The sequence below is a fragment of the Eschrichtius robustus genome, chromosome 3 (genome assembly GCF_028021215.1).
Source record: "Eschrichtius robustus isolate mEscRob2 chromosome 3, mEscRob2.pri, whole genome shotgun sequence".
Classification (NCBI taxonomy): Eukaryota; Metazoa; Chordata; class Mammalia; order Artiodactyla; family Eschrichtiidae; genus Eschrichtius; species Eschrichtius robustus.
The window spans coordinates 48,491,149-48,506,050 of NC_090826.1; the positions used below are offsets into that span (position 1 = coordinate 48,491,149).

Sequence of the window (14,902 nt, forward strand, 5' to 3'; positions counted from 1 at the left end):
ACACGTGCACACGTGTTTCTTTCTGGGGAAGAGTCTACCAGCAAAATCTCAAAGAGATCAGAAATCCCAAGAAGAGTTACTTTAGGGATAGTGATGATTAAAAGTGATTCCTGTCCTCAAGGAGCTCGCAGAAAAGTAAGGAAAACAAATAGAATAAAAGCTCATAGCTACTGAATCCATACTGTGCACCAAGCACTGTGCTGATTCACATACTTAAGCTCATTTAGTCTTTAGGCAAAAACTAGACAGGGCTATCATTCACCCCGAAGTCAAAGCTTTTAAGGAACCCAAAGTCCAATGGCTCACATGGATACATTAAGAGAAAATAATCCTTTATGATCATTGCAAAGAGAAGGATGGAGGTATCCCAGAGGGGCTGATGACTCTGGGGTAAGAAAGGCTTCCCAGAGGAGGTGTGTCATCACCTAGAATACTTGGCAATCCCCAGCTGGGTGAGAACTGTTAGCTGGTACCCTGCTTGTTAGAGCAACAAATGGAAATATTTGCATTTAATCTACTCCATATCCCCGTAAGGGTTTTACATAAACGTTTCCTTTAATCTTCTAAACAAAGCTACAAGGTAGGCGTTACTTTCTTTTTACAGATGAGGACATTGAGGCTTAGAGATGCAAAAAGCTACTCAAGGACCCTTAGTAGGTGGCCAGGATGAGAGCCATACCCAGATCTGACTCTGAAGACCGGGTGGCCATTTCTTTGGGGGCTGGTTGGTGGCTTTCCCCAACCAGAGCCCCAAGCTGAGTTCCTTATTAGGACTCCATGCAGACCCGTCCCAAGGAAGAAGAAACCAGGTGGTCCCTAGACCAATAGGCCATTGGGCAGTCTCCCTTCTTGTGGGAAACTTGTGGGAGCCCCAAACTCCCTGGAAGCTGCCTAACATGGCCTACTTTGGCTGTCTTTGGTTTGTCTTTCTGGGTAAGGAGCAAGTGGTGAGGGAGCAAATAGCGACAACATGGCAGGGATTTTCGGGGCACAGAGGTATCCTAGGGAAGGTACACTCAGCAGAGAGGCAGGGCTTCGGGGGAAACCTGGAACACAGGAAGATGTCAGAGCAGTGGGGGACATGGGGTATGTAAAGCACCTCTGGGAGGTTTAGGCAAGTGGGACCAACTTTCCAATACATAGACTATTATCTCCTCAAATCATCTTGCAAGTTAGGTTCCAAAACCCCTTTTGGAAGATGAGAACACTGAGACTCAGAGGGGCAAGGAGACCTGTCAGATGTCCCACAGGCAGTAAGGACAGGAACTAAGATTCTAGCTGCGTCCATCTGCCTCTAACTTGAAATTGTGCTTTTTCACTCCCTGCCTCTCGTAGGCTTTTATTAATACTCAGATAGTTCATGGAAAAGCCATCATCACCATCAGATGCTTCTAGGACTTTATGGAAGAGTGGGTTGGGAGCCACTGCGGGCCATTCAGGCAGCTCTGATATTTTCCAAGCAAAACCTTAGTATGTATAGTTAATGACTATTTTGGAATCAGAATAACAGGAATTCCCATTAAAAAAAGTAGCAGGGATTATCATAAATTCCTTCTACAGGGTAGAGTCATTCGTATATTTATTATATGTGAATGTATATAATAAATATAAACTATTCCTAGAGCAGCTGTGAACCAGACCCTGGGCTTGCTCCTGGTAACACAAGGACCTCAGGAAGCTCCTGGAAGTAATGAGGAAGAAGAAGAATTCCAACACTGTGTGGTCAGAGGTATTCCTGGAAGAATGAGACGTATGGAGGCACAAAGCAGGGGTGATGTGCTCACACTATTGGGAGAAGGAAAGAAAGTCTCCCCAAAACACAACGCTTGACACTAAGCCAGGATGTTAGGGGAAGGCGTGACTCCCCCAGGAAACTGTAGAGTTCCATCGAGCTGGACCAGGAGGGGGCAGGTCAGAGATACAGAGAGGCTGGGACCCGAGTGCCAGGTACATCAGGCTGAGGAGTCTGAAGGTTTTTTTTTCCTTCGGAGCTAATAAGCATGGAGGTGGTGTGGCCAGACAGGGTAATAACTTCACAAAACCAAGGCGGCAAATGGAGCATGTTTCCTCATGTATCTAAGCCTGTTAGGGGCAAGTGAGGCAATTTAGGCACAAATTGAATTGGAGGGAGCTGTGTGATAGGGGCTGGACCTAACTGAAACTCAAAGAGCAGACTGGTGTCTCGGTGACACGGAGGCTTGATTAAACGCATAGGGCTCGGGGAGAAAAACTGCTCTTTCCCTGATTGGCACCACACTGCATGCCTTCTACTCTGTTTCTGGGCTCGGGGTTTTTTTAAGGGACTGGTATTCAGACATGCCTTTTCACTAAAACTAATGTGCATTGGGTTTTGGAAGCAGTATTTAGGTGGGATATGGTGGTTTCAAGGTATTGGCAGAGTGGGGTAGAGAAACGGACATGGATCAGAAAGAAAGTTCTCTAGGAAAAAGGGGAGCAGGGGCAGGGGAGGGTAAGAAGGGACCAGAAAGACTCCCAACTGGGGAATCCAGAAGCGCAAATCAGGAAGGAGCAACAAAGGCTCGTCTTGCCCCTCTGGCCATTCAGTGTTTGAATCCCTACTCCCTGCCTCCGCCCCATAATCTTTCTGACAGGTGGTCTCCAAGGCTCTGCTAGTATAGCTCCAGTGACAGGGAGCTCACTCTCTTAGGGGCCAGAGCTCCACCCTTGAGCAGCTCTGACTGTCAGTAGGTCACCCTCACTCGGAGTTAGAGCTGGCTTTCTTGTAGCGCCGCCCACTGGCCTTGGTTCCAAGAGTTGGCTGATACAGAGCAGTATAATCCCCCTTCCATTTAATGGCCCTGTGGATGCCCCTCCCCATACTTATGGTTTCCTTTCTCCAGGCCAAACATCTCCAGGCCCTTCAGCTGCCCCTCATATGGGATGGGGTTTCAAATGCTATTATTAATCTCATCTTGAAACATGCAGGGTTGTCTTTATGTCTCTCACAGTATGGGGTCCACAACTGATAACCATGGTCCAGATAAGGTCATTTAGCCTCATAACAGCTCTGTTAGGACCAGAGCTGGGATTCTTGCGGGTCAGCATGACTTCAAAGCCCATGCTCTTTCCACCCATTGTTGAATGAGATCAACAGTGACTAAACGCCCCAGTTCTTTTTACATAAGCTGTGGCAAAGTCACATGTCCCCCCTGCTCAAGAGTCTGCACTGGCTCCCCAGGGCTGCCTGGGTTATGTGGAGGGTGCCTTCTGAGTGCCAGCTGAAGGGTGCCTTCTGACCCCAGCGGTGGCACAGAGCTGAGGATTTTCCTTCGTGTCTCAGATTTCCAGGAGTCCCACTAGCAGATGGGGTCCAGGTATACAGTGGGCCCTCTGGGTTCTCTGCGAGCCCACGATACCTGGTCTTTTCTACAGTGTGCTGCCCATTGGCTGGACCCTCATACACTCCAAAGGCTTTGGCCAGCCCTTCTTCTGACCCTCTGAAGCTTCTCGACCACTTTCAAATTGGGTGGACAACTCTCTTCCTAGAACCAAGAACTGCCCCCTGCTTGACCAGGTATAATGAAGTCTTTGGCTGGAGACTTTTTCCATAAAACGCCTGAGACTCTGAATCCCTTGGACACAGTAGTTTGCATGATTCAACTCATTTCCACTCATGGGGCCAGACCTTCATGCACCCCCTCCTTGGCCCCATCATTTCCGCCTCATGCCCCCTTCCCCCTGACCCACTGAGGAGTTCCCCAGCAAAGCCATACAGGTTGGGACGCGTATCCAGAACGGCGGTTCCCTTCCTAGGACTGCAGACATAGCGTCCACATAAAGCCGGTCATGGGAACCCAGCAGAAGGGAGGAGATATACTTACACTTACAGGTTGACTTTTTGGCACATCATAAACACCTTCCTTCTTTTGGCTGGTGGGAACCTAAGGAAAAACCAAATGTGAGACAGTCAAAACACTCTGGTACTACATTTTCAAAGAACCAAGCAACCAGGTTTCCCCTCCAACGGCTAAGTATGTGTGAGGGGCCCAACTTCCAGAAGAAGGGGCTGCTGGGATCATGAAAGCAGTGGGCGAGGCTCCTTCTCTCAGGAAAACTGGAGGAGGAGAGGGAGGATGTGAATCATTCCATAAGGGTCTGCCACGGGGCTCCTCATAGAACCACAGAATAGGAGGCAAAACGCAGAGACCTCAGAGATCATGGGGTGGAGAAAATAATCCTCAGCTCACCGAAGACAAAAATGAGGCCCAGGGAGGTGCTAGGAGTTGCCAAAAGTGATTAAAAACAGTTTGCAGTGGAGCTTGAACTAGTCCATGCTGATCTGAGATCCAGGCTATTTAAAATACAGTAAATATCAAGGTCCTAGGACAAAGTACAGCTTCTGTTGGGATCATGTACAAACCATCTGATAATCACCAAAGGTTTCTACTCAAGAAAAGGGCCCATCAATGGCAGGAAAAGCACAAGCGAGAATCCAGAAAATCTCTGATGGTTTTTAACTGGTGGTCTGTAACTTCTTCCCTCCCTCTCTTCTCTTCCTCATCCATCTGGTCTTATTGGGCCACGTGGTAACTAGCAGGCCCTAAGCAGGTCACTTGGCTCCTCTGAACTTCACTATTATAAACTGGAGCTACTGACTCTGCTACTCGCTCAGGTTATTGAGAGGATCAAAGAGAAAAGAGAGTAAAGAATCAAAAACTACTAGGTACCGTCATACTGTAAAGTGTTAGAATGATAATTTCCTTTACCATTGATACATTATGTAAATATGTATCTAAATACATATGAATAACTGTGGATGCGTGAGATACTTTTCAAATCAGTCAATCAGGGGCCTTGCTCCGAAACATTCCAGTTGAAAAGCAATCACTAGTTCATCCTCAGCAACTAGCAAAGCTTAACTCAAACCTCCATGGGAGGGATCAGCCAGCAGTGGTTTTCTAAATGTCTGATAACCTGTCTTTCTTTCCATCAGACAGAGAACCCCTTAAAAGCAGGCACAGTGCCTAACAGCCAGTAGGCATTTGGTAGGTGTCTGCTGGGTAAGTGTACCATCGAGGATTGTAGAGAATAGTGAAGAGAAAGACAAAGCATCTTTTAGGCTGGGACCAGCTAACCACACCATTCTTAGATAAGTAAGAATTTGAGCTTATTCCTTGAGCCCCTTTGTCATTTTCACTCTCATTTACCTTAAAATCCTTACAATAACCCTAAGAAGTTGTTATTATAATCTGCACTTTACGTAGTAGAGAGTGAGGCTCAGAGCTGTTACGGAAATTTGCCCAAAGCTTCAAAGCTGGTAAGCGATCAGATTCAAATGTAGCTCATTCTGGCTACCGAACAAGACATTTATCACTAACAGTATGAGCTAACACTGCCAGGGCACTTTCTATGTGCCAGGCATCACGCTAGACATTTGTGTTTACATACATTCTCATGTAATCCTTGGGACAAGTCTTATCAGGTGAGGATGACAATTGTCCCCATGCTGCAGAGGAGGAAAAGGAGCCCTGGAGGGGGTCCCTCAGGAGAGCCAGGAGCTTAAGCCTGGGCGGTCTGCCATTGAACTGCTACAGCATATACAGCTGCAGCTCACCCCTGTCCCCACCATTCCCACAGCAGTTTCAGGTGCCTCTTTTCCTCTGACATCACATTCTACACTCCCAGAAGCTCGTGCACATTCTTGCGAAAAACATGACTCTGAGTGAGCACGGCTGCGCAAAAGATGTGCTTTCAGAGCCGCTTCTGCAAACCTTAGTTTGCTGGTAGCCCATGAAGAATGTAATTTCTTTGCTCCTGATAACTGAGCTCCGGCTAAAAGGAATACTCTAAGAATGCCTACAGAGTCCTTGTTAACGAGGGCCGATAAATTACCAGCCCTCACTTTTATTTTTACTAGCTCACCCTTGCCTGAGCAAAACGAACAGTGTTTTTCTGTTCCCCGTAATTCACTGCTCACTATGGGCACTTAGCAAGTTGAACCACAGCTGACCCTCAATTATGCCTGCAAATGGAGGAGAAGCAGTGGATGGCGAAACCCAAACTGTGCATAATTGAAAAAAGCTTTTCTGCTTGGTTGTCCCATGGGTGAGATACCAATCTGCCTGTTTTTCCTTTAAGATTTATTTCTGCCGGGACATCTTCTTGGGAGACTTGTCTGACTCTCTAGGACTGACTTGAGCCTTCCTCTGTACTCTTGTAACCTCTGGTGCATCCTTTCACTAAGAAATAAGTTACCAAGAACCTATTAAGCGTCACGCGCTGTGCTTTGCCCAGGACAATGGTGACGAACAAGATGAATACGGCCCCTGACTTATCGGCGCTCCTTGACTTGCTGGGGGGGAGATGGGAAACTCATCAGGCCATTGAAGGAGGGTGTAAAATGTGCTTTATCTTATAAAGGAGTTGTCAAACCACACTGCAGCTCCCAGGTCACTCTGAATTCCGACTGATCTATAAGCTTGCTGAGGGCAGGGCGGTTATTTTATTATCCTTGTTTCCCCATCTGTAAATGGTGGTTAAACTAGAAACTTCTAAGCATCAAACATTTACCACATGTGTGCTGAGGACAGAACACTAGCAGAAGCGCTAAAAGGATGAAGGCCAGAAAGTGCCTGGGTCCTGATTCTCATCTCCCCCCTAGCTGGTCCATCCCGTCTGTAGACCATTTCAGTAACATGATGGTGTGTAGAGTGATAACAGTCCTGGACCAAAAGGAGGCAGGAGGTCTGGTTCCTAATCCTGGCTCTGCCACAGGCTGTGTGACCCTGGAGAGGTCACTTTGTTCTCTGAACCTCCGTTTCCTCATCTGGTTGTCATGAGTATCCAAGGAGTTACCTACAAACGCCTTGAAGGTGGGGACCAGGCTGTGGTTACTATTACATCCTCACGTGCCTGGCACAGGCTAGGTGCTCCATGCATAATTACTTTTTGAATGAACGCATGAAATTAGTCTAAAAGCTATACGTTAAGGACCATCCATACAGAAGACACTTTTAGTGCAGCAACATATTAACAGGATGGAGAGACAGGTTAAGAGCTGGGTGACATAGGATTAGAGACATATCATTTTAAAATAACAATATGTGACATCTTGGGTGATTAAAAATGATTTTTGAATGAACAAACGTGGAGAATGTGCCCCTGGTGAGCTGCGATCTCGCGTATGCTGGAAGCTTGTTAATGTATGAAAGAACGCTGGGTTTAGAATCAGAGGCTCTGGCCTTGGGCCCATCACTTAAGTATGAAGGACTTGAATTTCTTACATTTAAAATGATAGTCATCGCAACTGTTCTCATCTCACGGAGTTACTGGAAGGGTCAAAATTAAGTGATGGGTAAAATCGCTCTGTACTGTGAGGCTCTGTGTTGTTTTAAAAAGACAACTGATACTTTTTTCTGAGGCATGCAAATAGAAAGACAATTATTATTATTAATCCGGTTTGGAGAATGAGACTACTGAGCCTCAAAGAGAGGTGACATTTACTCAAGGGTCTTTCCCTCCCTTGTGTTGGAGTTACAAATAGCAAAGTCAAGGGAGGCTGCAGCTTTCCGCTGCGCTCTCTGACAAGATGAGGCGAGCAAGTCATGTTCTACTTCACTTAATACATCATCATAAGACGTCTCGAGCAGCATCTGATATTGATGGCATTAGGAAGTAAAAGGAACTGACATTTACACAGAACCTACTACGTACCAAGTGCTGTCCTGGTTGCTTTACATCTTCACACCACTTCTAGAAGCAGAGAATACAGTACCCCTCTTTTGTAGCCCAGGAAATTGAGATACAAAAGTGAGGTACCTCACCTGAGGCCACAAAACAGTTAAAAACTTAAACCCTCATTCCTGAAAACAGAGGATAAATAAAATCAAATCTGAGACTACCCTGATCAAGCTGAAGTATAAGTAACATTGCAATCGACTCAGGAGGAATAGATATGGAACACTTGTAGGCCCTAAAAAAAACCTGAGGCTCCCAATAGCAGCTCCCTAAGAGCCCAGCCTTATCTTTAGGCCCAAGAGCTTATCTCTTGTTAAGCAAACTGAGGCCCAGCGAACTGGCGAGGCAAGAGAGGAGGATGGCCAGAGGCCTTTCCAAAAGAGGGCAATAAAATATTCATTCCCTTAGGTGGTACCTTCCTATTAATGATGGACAGATGGGAAGATCCTGGGCATCAGAACTGTTAAAACAAGTGCGATTTTTAGATAGTGACTTGAAACCTACACAGAATCTACTTGTAAAACTCAGCATCAAGGACATTCTAAGCTGAAAAGAGCCTTGGATTTATTTTGTGTACAGAGGTCAGAGAGACCTGGCTATGAGTGGGGGGGTTCGACCTCTTGCTAGCTCTGTGACCCTGGGCAAGATACCTTATCTTTGCGAGGCTCACCTTCCTCATCTGTAAAGTGGAAATAATGATATAAGGTACTTGGGGCTGCTGTGAGACATAATAAGATACTGCATGTAAGCGCCCATTCACAGGGACCTGGCTCTATAACTGTTACCAAAACCACACACACACACACACACACCCCATTTCCAAGAGTCTTGTTGCTCTGTAAAGCAAGCCAGCATGCTCCTCTAACAGTCCTATGATGAAGCACTGGTTGCAAAGAACAGAAAAGGGCCATGCCCGAGAGACTCTTCCATCTTATTTGCTCATTTTACAGATGAGTAAACTGAGGCCCAGAGAAAGAAAGGAATTGACAAGGTGGCTTAATTGCTGTGGATTCAGTGTGTGACTGGGATGAAGCCTCTTCTTTACAGTCTCCACGTGATCTTGTTTCATTCTCATGCCAACACGTGATTTAGGGAGAACTTATTCCCCTATTTTATCGTTGGGGAAACTGAGTCTCAGAGAGGGCAAGTGTCTTGCCCATTACCCCTCAGCCAAATGTAGTTGGTGACAGAGCCAGAACTATACCCCAGTTCCCTGCTTGCCGAAACCGGTTCTTCCCAGTACACTAGGCTGCCCCGGCAGAGTCCCTCGCAGGGCACAATGGGAGCCCTGCCAACTGTAGCTAACTCTGAAATCAAGAGCCTCTTATATTGAAAAGCCTAATTTTATTTTCAAAGGTGCTCCCTCATCATAGGATGACTGGTTAGTGGCTCCTCTGGCCTCATACTGTAACTGAGCAGGACCCTGTGGGGTCTTCCCTGGACAGATGCCTCCCCCATGTCCTCTGAAAGTACCTAGATAATAGGTACTGATATACATCTCCTGAGCTGTTTTGCAGATGCTAAAACCTCCACCAAATTGAAGAAGTTAACTACTTGATGACCATGAACATGTAGCCCTGAGACCCACTGATGCCTAAGGATTGATACTGCGACACCACCTTGTTACCACATGATTAATCAATCAGAGAATTGTGCACGAGCTGATCACATCCCTGCCACTCCCCTCCCTCACCTGGCCTTTAAAAATGCTTTCCTGAAACCCATTGGGAAGTTCAGGTGTTCTGAGCGCCAGCTGCCCTGGACTCCTTGCTTGGTGCCCTGCAATAAACTCGGCACTTTCCTTCACCACAACCTGGTGTCAGTAGATTGGCTTTACTGCATGCGTGAGCGGATCCAAGTTTGGCTCAGTAACAATACTGAGACACTGCAAGGTTGTACCTTAAAATCTGACATTGAGGACAGATATGCAACTTTTCTGTTTAAAGATAGAAACTTCGTAAGCAATGATTTTAAACAAAGACACAAAGCACAACCTCACACTTGAATCCAACCTAGATGGATCCAGTGGATAGAAATAGATTATTACTCCATAGGGCTGGTTAAACCGAGTTGTTGGTAGAGCTAACATTATATTTTGGTCATTTAGAATTCTGTGCATTTGATGGAAACTGAAAATCTGTTTTACTTTTGTTACATAAGTAATGCACGCCCAAGGCAGAATAACAGACCACACAACTAAGTAAATTAAGGAAATTAAAATCACTTCTTTAAATACATTAACATTTTTCCTGCTTCTGTAATGTTTATATTTCAAATTAGGACTAAAATTCTAATTAGTGAAAAATTGGAGGTCGTCCTATTTGTTTGATGTGCCCTGTGCTGTAATTACTCAGACTCTTTGGTGGAAAAGCAGAGGGGAAGCAGCATGAGTCCCGCCTTCACGCACCTGCCTGGGTTTGATCCCGGCTCTAAACAGCTGTACAGCCCTGAGGAAGCTACTCAACCTTTCTGAGCCTCAGTTTCCCCTTGAGAAAGTGGGATTAAAATACCTATTTTATAGTACATTTAGGAGAATTAACGAGGTAAAAAGTGTGTCCAGCAGACTTGTGATTGTCAAAGGAAGGGAGTTGGGGGAGGAAAGGATTGGGAGTTTGGGGTTGGCAGATGCAAACTATTATATAAACAATGGATAAACAACAGGGTCCTACTGTATAGCACAGGGAACTATACTCAATATCCTGTGATAAACCATGGAAAAGAATATGAAAAAGAAAGTATATATATGTATAATTGAATCATCTTGCTGTACAGTAGAAATTAACACAACCTTGTGAATCAATTATACTCCAATAAAATGAATTTTTAAAAAACGTGTGTTCAGGGTTCTTCACATAAGCAGACATTTAAGAATATTACTTTACCTTCCCTTCAGAAGGGGTAAAACTTTAGCTAGACTTTCTTTTATTCAGTTAATATTCCCAGTGTTGTCTCCAAATAGCATTTTTGAATTTGGCCTTCATTTTCAGTAGTGCAGTTGACTTTATAAAGAAATTCAACGGCACATTCTTTTGAGAAATGAAGGACCCTATTATATTTCGGACAACAACCCTCCAGTAGATTACTTTAGTAAAATGGAATGTTTGATTTCTGAGTCAACTGAAAATAGTTAAGCTCCATTAAAAATTAAAACACTGTACCCAGTTGGCCATTAACCGTGTCTACAATCAGGCAAGAAAACTACTGGCAAATGGCAGGGAAGTGGGAAGCAATTCGTGTGAAGGTATTTTAACAAGCCCAGAATGGCCAGAAGAGCAACGTGGAGCGTGTGAGTGAGGAGAGAGCCCGTGGCTGCTCAGCCCCTTCTGTGCATTTACTGGTGGTGGTGCAAAAGGTAGGAGAGGAAAGCGGTTTTATACCTGATAAATGTTTTCTTCCATTTCGGGATCACGGATTGGCTCGTGTCCAGCCTCAAACACAATGTACTATGAGGAGCGGCCAGAGAGGAAAAGTCAGAGGGGAAAATGAAAGAGGAAAAAAAAAAAAAGCATTTGGAATTCAGGATACAAATCGCAGTGAGCATTAAAGACACAGGCACAGGAGAAAACACCTTAAAGAGACAACTGAATGACTGACATTCCAAATGGCCTGACACATTCCTGCCTCTTCTAAGGAAAACTGTGTCCGATGGTCAGCCCTTTAGCCATGTCTGCGTAAGCCCTCTGCAGACCTCTCTGGAGATATAACCTCTTCATTCAGTGGCATTTATCTTGGCAGTGTCTGCATGTGCTGGCACTGCTGAGTGGGAATGATATCTCCTGGGATCCCAACTTTGCAAACCCTGGGTTACAGTGGTCTCTCCCCTTTGCTCCCTAAGGCCCAGGGTCATATGCCAATTCTGACTTTGCTCAGAAGCCCCAAACTCCCTCATCTCATAAATATCACTTTACTTTACATTCTCAGTTTTAAATACCGAAATCAACTTTTCCATGTACATGTTTCAGACTCTAAAGGACTGGGCCATTTCAAAAAGGGCAATGCTCGTCATTCTCCCAGCCCACGAACCAGGGGCTGAGCTCATATTATAGACAAATCCACGCCTCTGGTATTCTAAAGCAAGGCCTGCCGTCAAGCACACCTTTGACTTGTGTTTGCCATCTATGTCAGATACTTCTTCTCCTTCAAGTTATTCAGATTCTATTACTTTTTTATCCATTTATTTTCTTTTTGTCACAGCAGTAGCAGCTTTCTGTGTGAAACTATGCATTTACATAGAATGCATGTGTGACACACACACATATAACCCATGTGTGTCCCAGTTAGAAATGTAAGTTTCAGATTGTCTTTTATGTCCCACAAGTCAAACGTCTGGCTTCGTTCTCTCCTTGGGAATAAGCACAGAGCGGGAGAGGCCTCCTCTTCCCTCTTCTGCATCTGTTTAAGCAGAGCATATACTTGAACCCAAGAGAAGCCATCTCTACCCACACTTAGGCTGCAACCTTGAAGAGAGCACAGAGAAAGCTGCGAGCAGGCATGTCTCTGGGATCTCCCTTCCCCCACTCACAACAGCCCCTATGCCATGAGCCAGGGAGTCAGGGGGCAGCCTAGCCAATCGGGGGCCCGAGAGACTTCTCCTCACAGCCTTTCTCAAGCTCACAAACTGTCCTTTGGGTTTGTGTTCAAATGTCGCCAAAATGTCAGTCCCCATCGCTGGTTCTTAACTCACTGAAGCCACCTCATTATTCACAGTCTCTCTAATGAACTCAGAATATTCAAGAGACTCTTGCAAACGTTCAGCTCTAGGATCAAACTTTTACAGATTGTGGAGAGGGCTGAGGCAGGGCAAGAAAGGAGAAGTCTATTTCCAAATCCCATGCTATTGATGCCAGCCAAACTTCTGTTAGTTTTTATGGAAATTCGCTCCTGGAGGGGTTGGCAGCCCTCACCCTCAGAAATAATCTTGGTCCCTCTCCAGGCTCTGCAGCCAGCGGATCCTTCAGGTCTCTGACAAAATGTCTATACCACAGGCCTGGCCATTCCTGACCCTCGACCCCAACTAGTTTCAGAAATTACCTGGTATACAGGATCTTCAACATCCTCTTCCAGAATTGTCTACCGCAGAGTGAGGGAAGGTAGGATGCAAAGCAGAGGATATAAAGCGAGAGATGTGAGACGGTATTCAGAAATTACAGGACAGTGAAGAAACCAGCTCTGGGTAGGAGAGGCTGGCGGGTCATTAAGGCAGAAAACAGGCAGAAAAAAATGAAAACCCTGGTGATATTTTACCATTGTACAATCATCTCCAAATCTAATTCCACCCACTGCTAACAACAGCAAACGCAGTTGGGTTTCCTTAGGTCTCCTCCCCTGAAATCTTCCCCTGGTTGCAAGACTTCACTTTCTCCAACACGTCTAGAATCTCAGTGAATAAGCGCTCATGTCTAGTGGCTTTGCTTTCAATAATTTACACAGGAACCTTTCATCTTTGTTTATTTCTACTTGGCAGCAGGAGGAGAAGCCTTGACTGTCAGTTTTCACATCTGTTTATTTTAAGCCCCTGTTGTCTCAGGATAAATTCACTGGTATACCTGATACACAGCTTGTTCGCATTGCTTATCCTTTTGTGCCTTTTTTTCCAATTCTTCTCTTTGCTTCAATTCATAAATAAGTTGAAAGAGATCTCTCAAGTCCAGAATAACGGGTTCAGCCTGGAGTAAAAGGTGGTAAAGCACGTTAATAAAGGGATGGTTACTGAGCTGCAGTTGACCAATTTCTGTTTTTCCTGGCTACAACCCGCAGCCCTTCCTTTTTCTATTAAACTGCAAGCATTCCATCTTTAATTAATTCTACCTTGTTACACTGGTTTAGCAAAATTGCATCTAAGCTAAAGTTCATTTCTTCAACTAATTGTATTTGCAAATTCATAACAATCATAAGCATAAAAGGCACTGCTTTTATTTATTAGTAATTTCAAATTCAATAAAGTTAGGGTAGGCCTTATGCACAATAGCTATTTGTTTCTTCTTATTTTCTTTTTAAATGAGGCTGTGAACACAAGGAAACTTATTTGTATAGTGTGCCTCCGTCCAGCTTAATCAGAAAGGAAAACAATTAGTCATTACGAAATACCCATTAGAAAAAACAACAACACCCCAACTGGATGGGCGTGAGCATGCTTCTTTGCTCCGAGGCTGTTCATCTTTTCTAGATGGGAAGCTGAGTGTCAGCATCGCTGAGTCATATGGCACAGTGGGCCCCCGAAGACCAACAGAGTGGCTGTGCTGTCCCAGAAAAGGTACAAGGAAAGGCGTCCTCTTCGGATGGGGATACTCACCGCCTGGGCTGTTTTTATGGCCACAAATCTGTGATTCCCTTCCTTCCCACAAACGTATCCGAAGGCCCGGTGATCTGTGATGTCCTTGGCGATGTAGGAAATTTCGTGAACAGCATGATGCTGCTGAAGGGCCTATGAGAAACAAAAAGAAGAGCCTATTTCAGGGGACTTTCCCTCCGAGATCTTGATCAATAAGAGATGTGTTTCCGCTACATGTGAACAAGCCCGGAGGGCTCCGGAAAAGCTGTTTGGTCCAGATGGAAGGAAAAAGAGCTGTGCCTGCCCTTGAGAAATGGAGGCTTCCTTCCATGGTCTTGGTGCTATGACCAGAGAGATAAACAGGATTGTTCAGATGCTGAAGGAGCACCTGGCTCTTTTTTCTGCTTGCCAGGACCGGTCAGCCTCAATCAGTGGTATAGGGTCCTGCTACATCTTTCTTCATGACACAGCCCAGTCTAAGTTCTGGATTGATATTTAGTATATTTACATATCCAGGGCCTCTGCTTGCCCTGCTGGAAGATGTACATTGCACAATGACAGGGGGTGCCCTTCGCACTCAGAGAACCATAGATGTGCATGGTTATAACAATTTTCCAAGAGGTGGCGATAGAGTGACTTGAGGATCAAACGCCCTTCTTTGTTTTGCCCAAGGTCACCACACCTCTGAGGCTTTTCATGGGTTGGTCCCCATGTCTGCAATGCCTGTTCTTTTATCCACCTGCCTGAATCCTATTCCTCTTGCAAAGCCTATTTGAAATAGCACCACCTCTGTGAAACCCCCTGATCAAGGCTTGCCTTCCCTTTCCCTGCAGATCTGATTCCTCCCGCTTCTGTGTTTCCCTAGAGCTTTAGTCTATAGCGATATTGAAACTCCTGATGGATTCCTCACACACAGCTACCCTGGCTCCTGCT

At 45.3% G+C, this 14,902-nt stretch overlaps 1 protein-coding gene across 1 annotated transcript in view; it reads right to left on the reverse strand.

Annotated features, from left to right (window-relative positions):
- The window catches only part of DAB1 (DAB adaptor protein 1), a 426,067-nt gene that overhangs the window by 55,901 nt on the left and 355,264 nt on the right, over positions 1-14,902 (reverse strand). The window contains exons 5-7 of the mRNA XM_068537987.1: positions 13,991-14,122; positions 13,245-13,364; positions 3,843-3,902 (exon numbers count right to left, since the gene is read on the reverse strand). Of these exons, the coding sequence (XP_068394088.1) occupies positions 3,843-3,902; positions 13,245-13,364; positions 13,991-14,122 (312 nt within the window). The remainder of the gene's footprint in view (positions 1-3,842; positions 3,903-13,244; positions 13,365-13,990; positions 14,123-14,902) is intronic.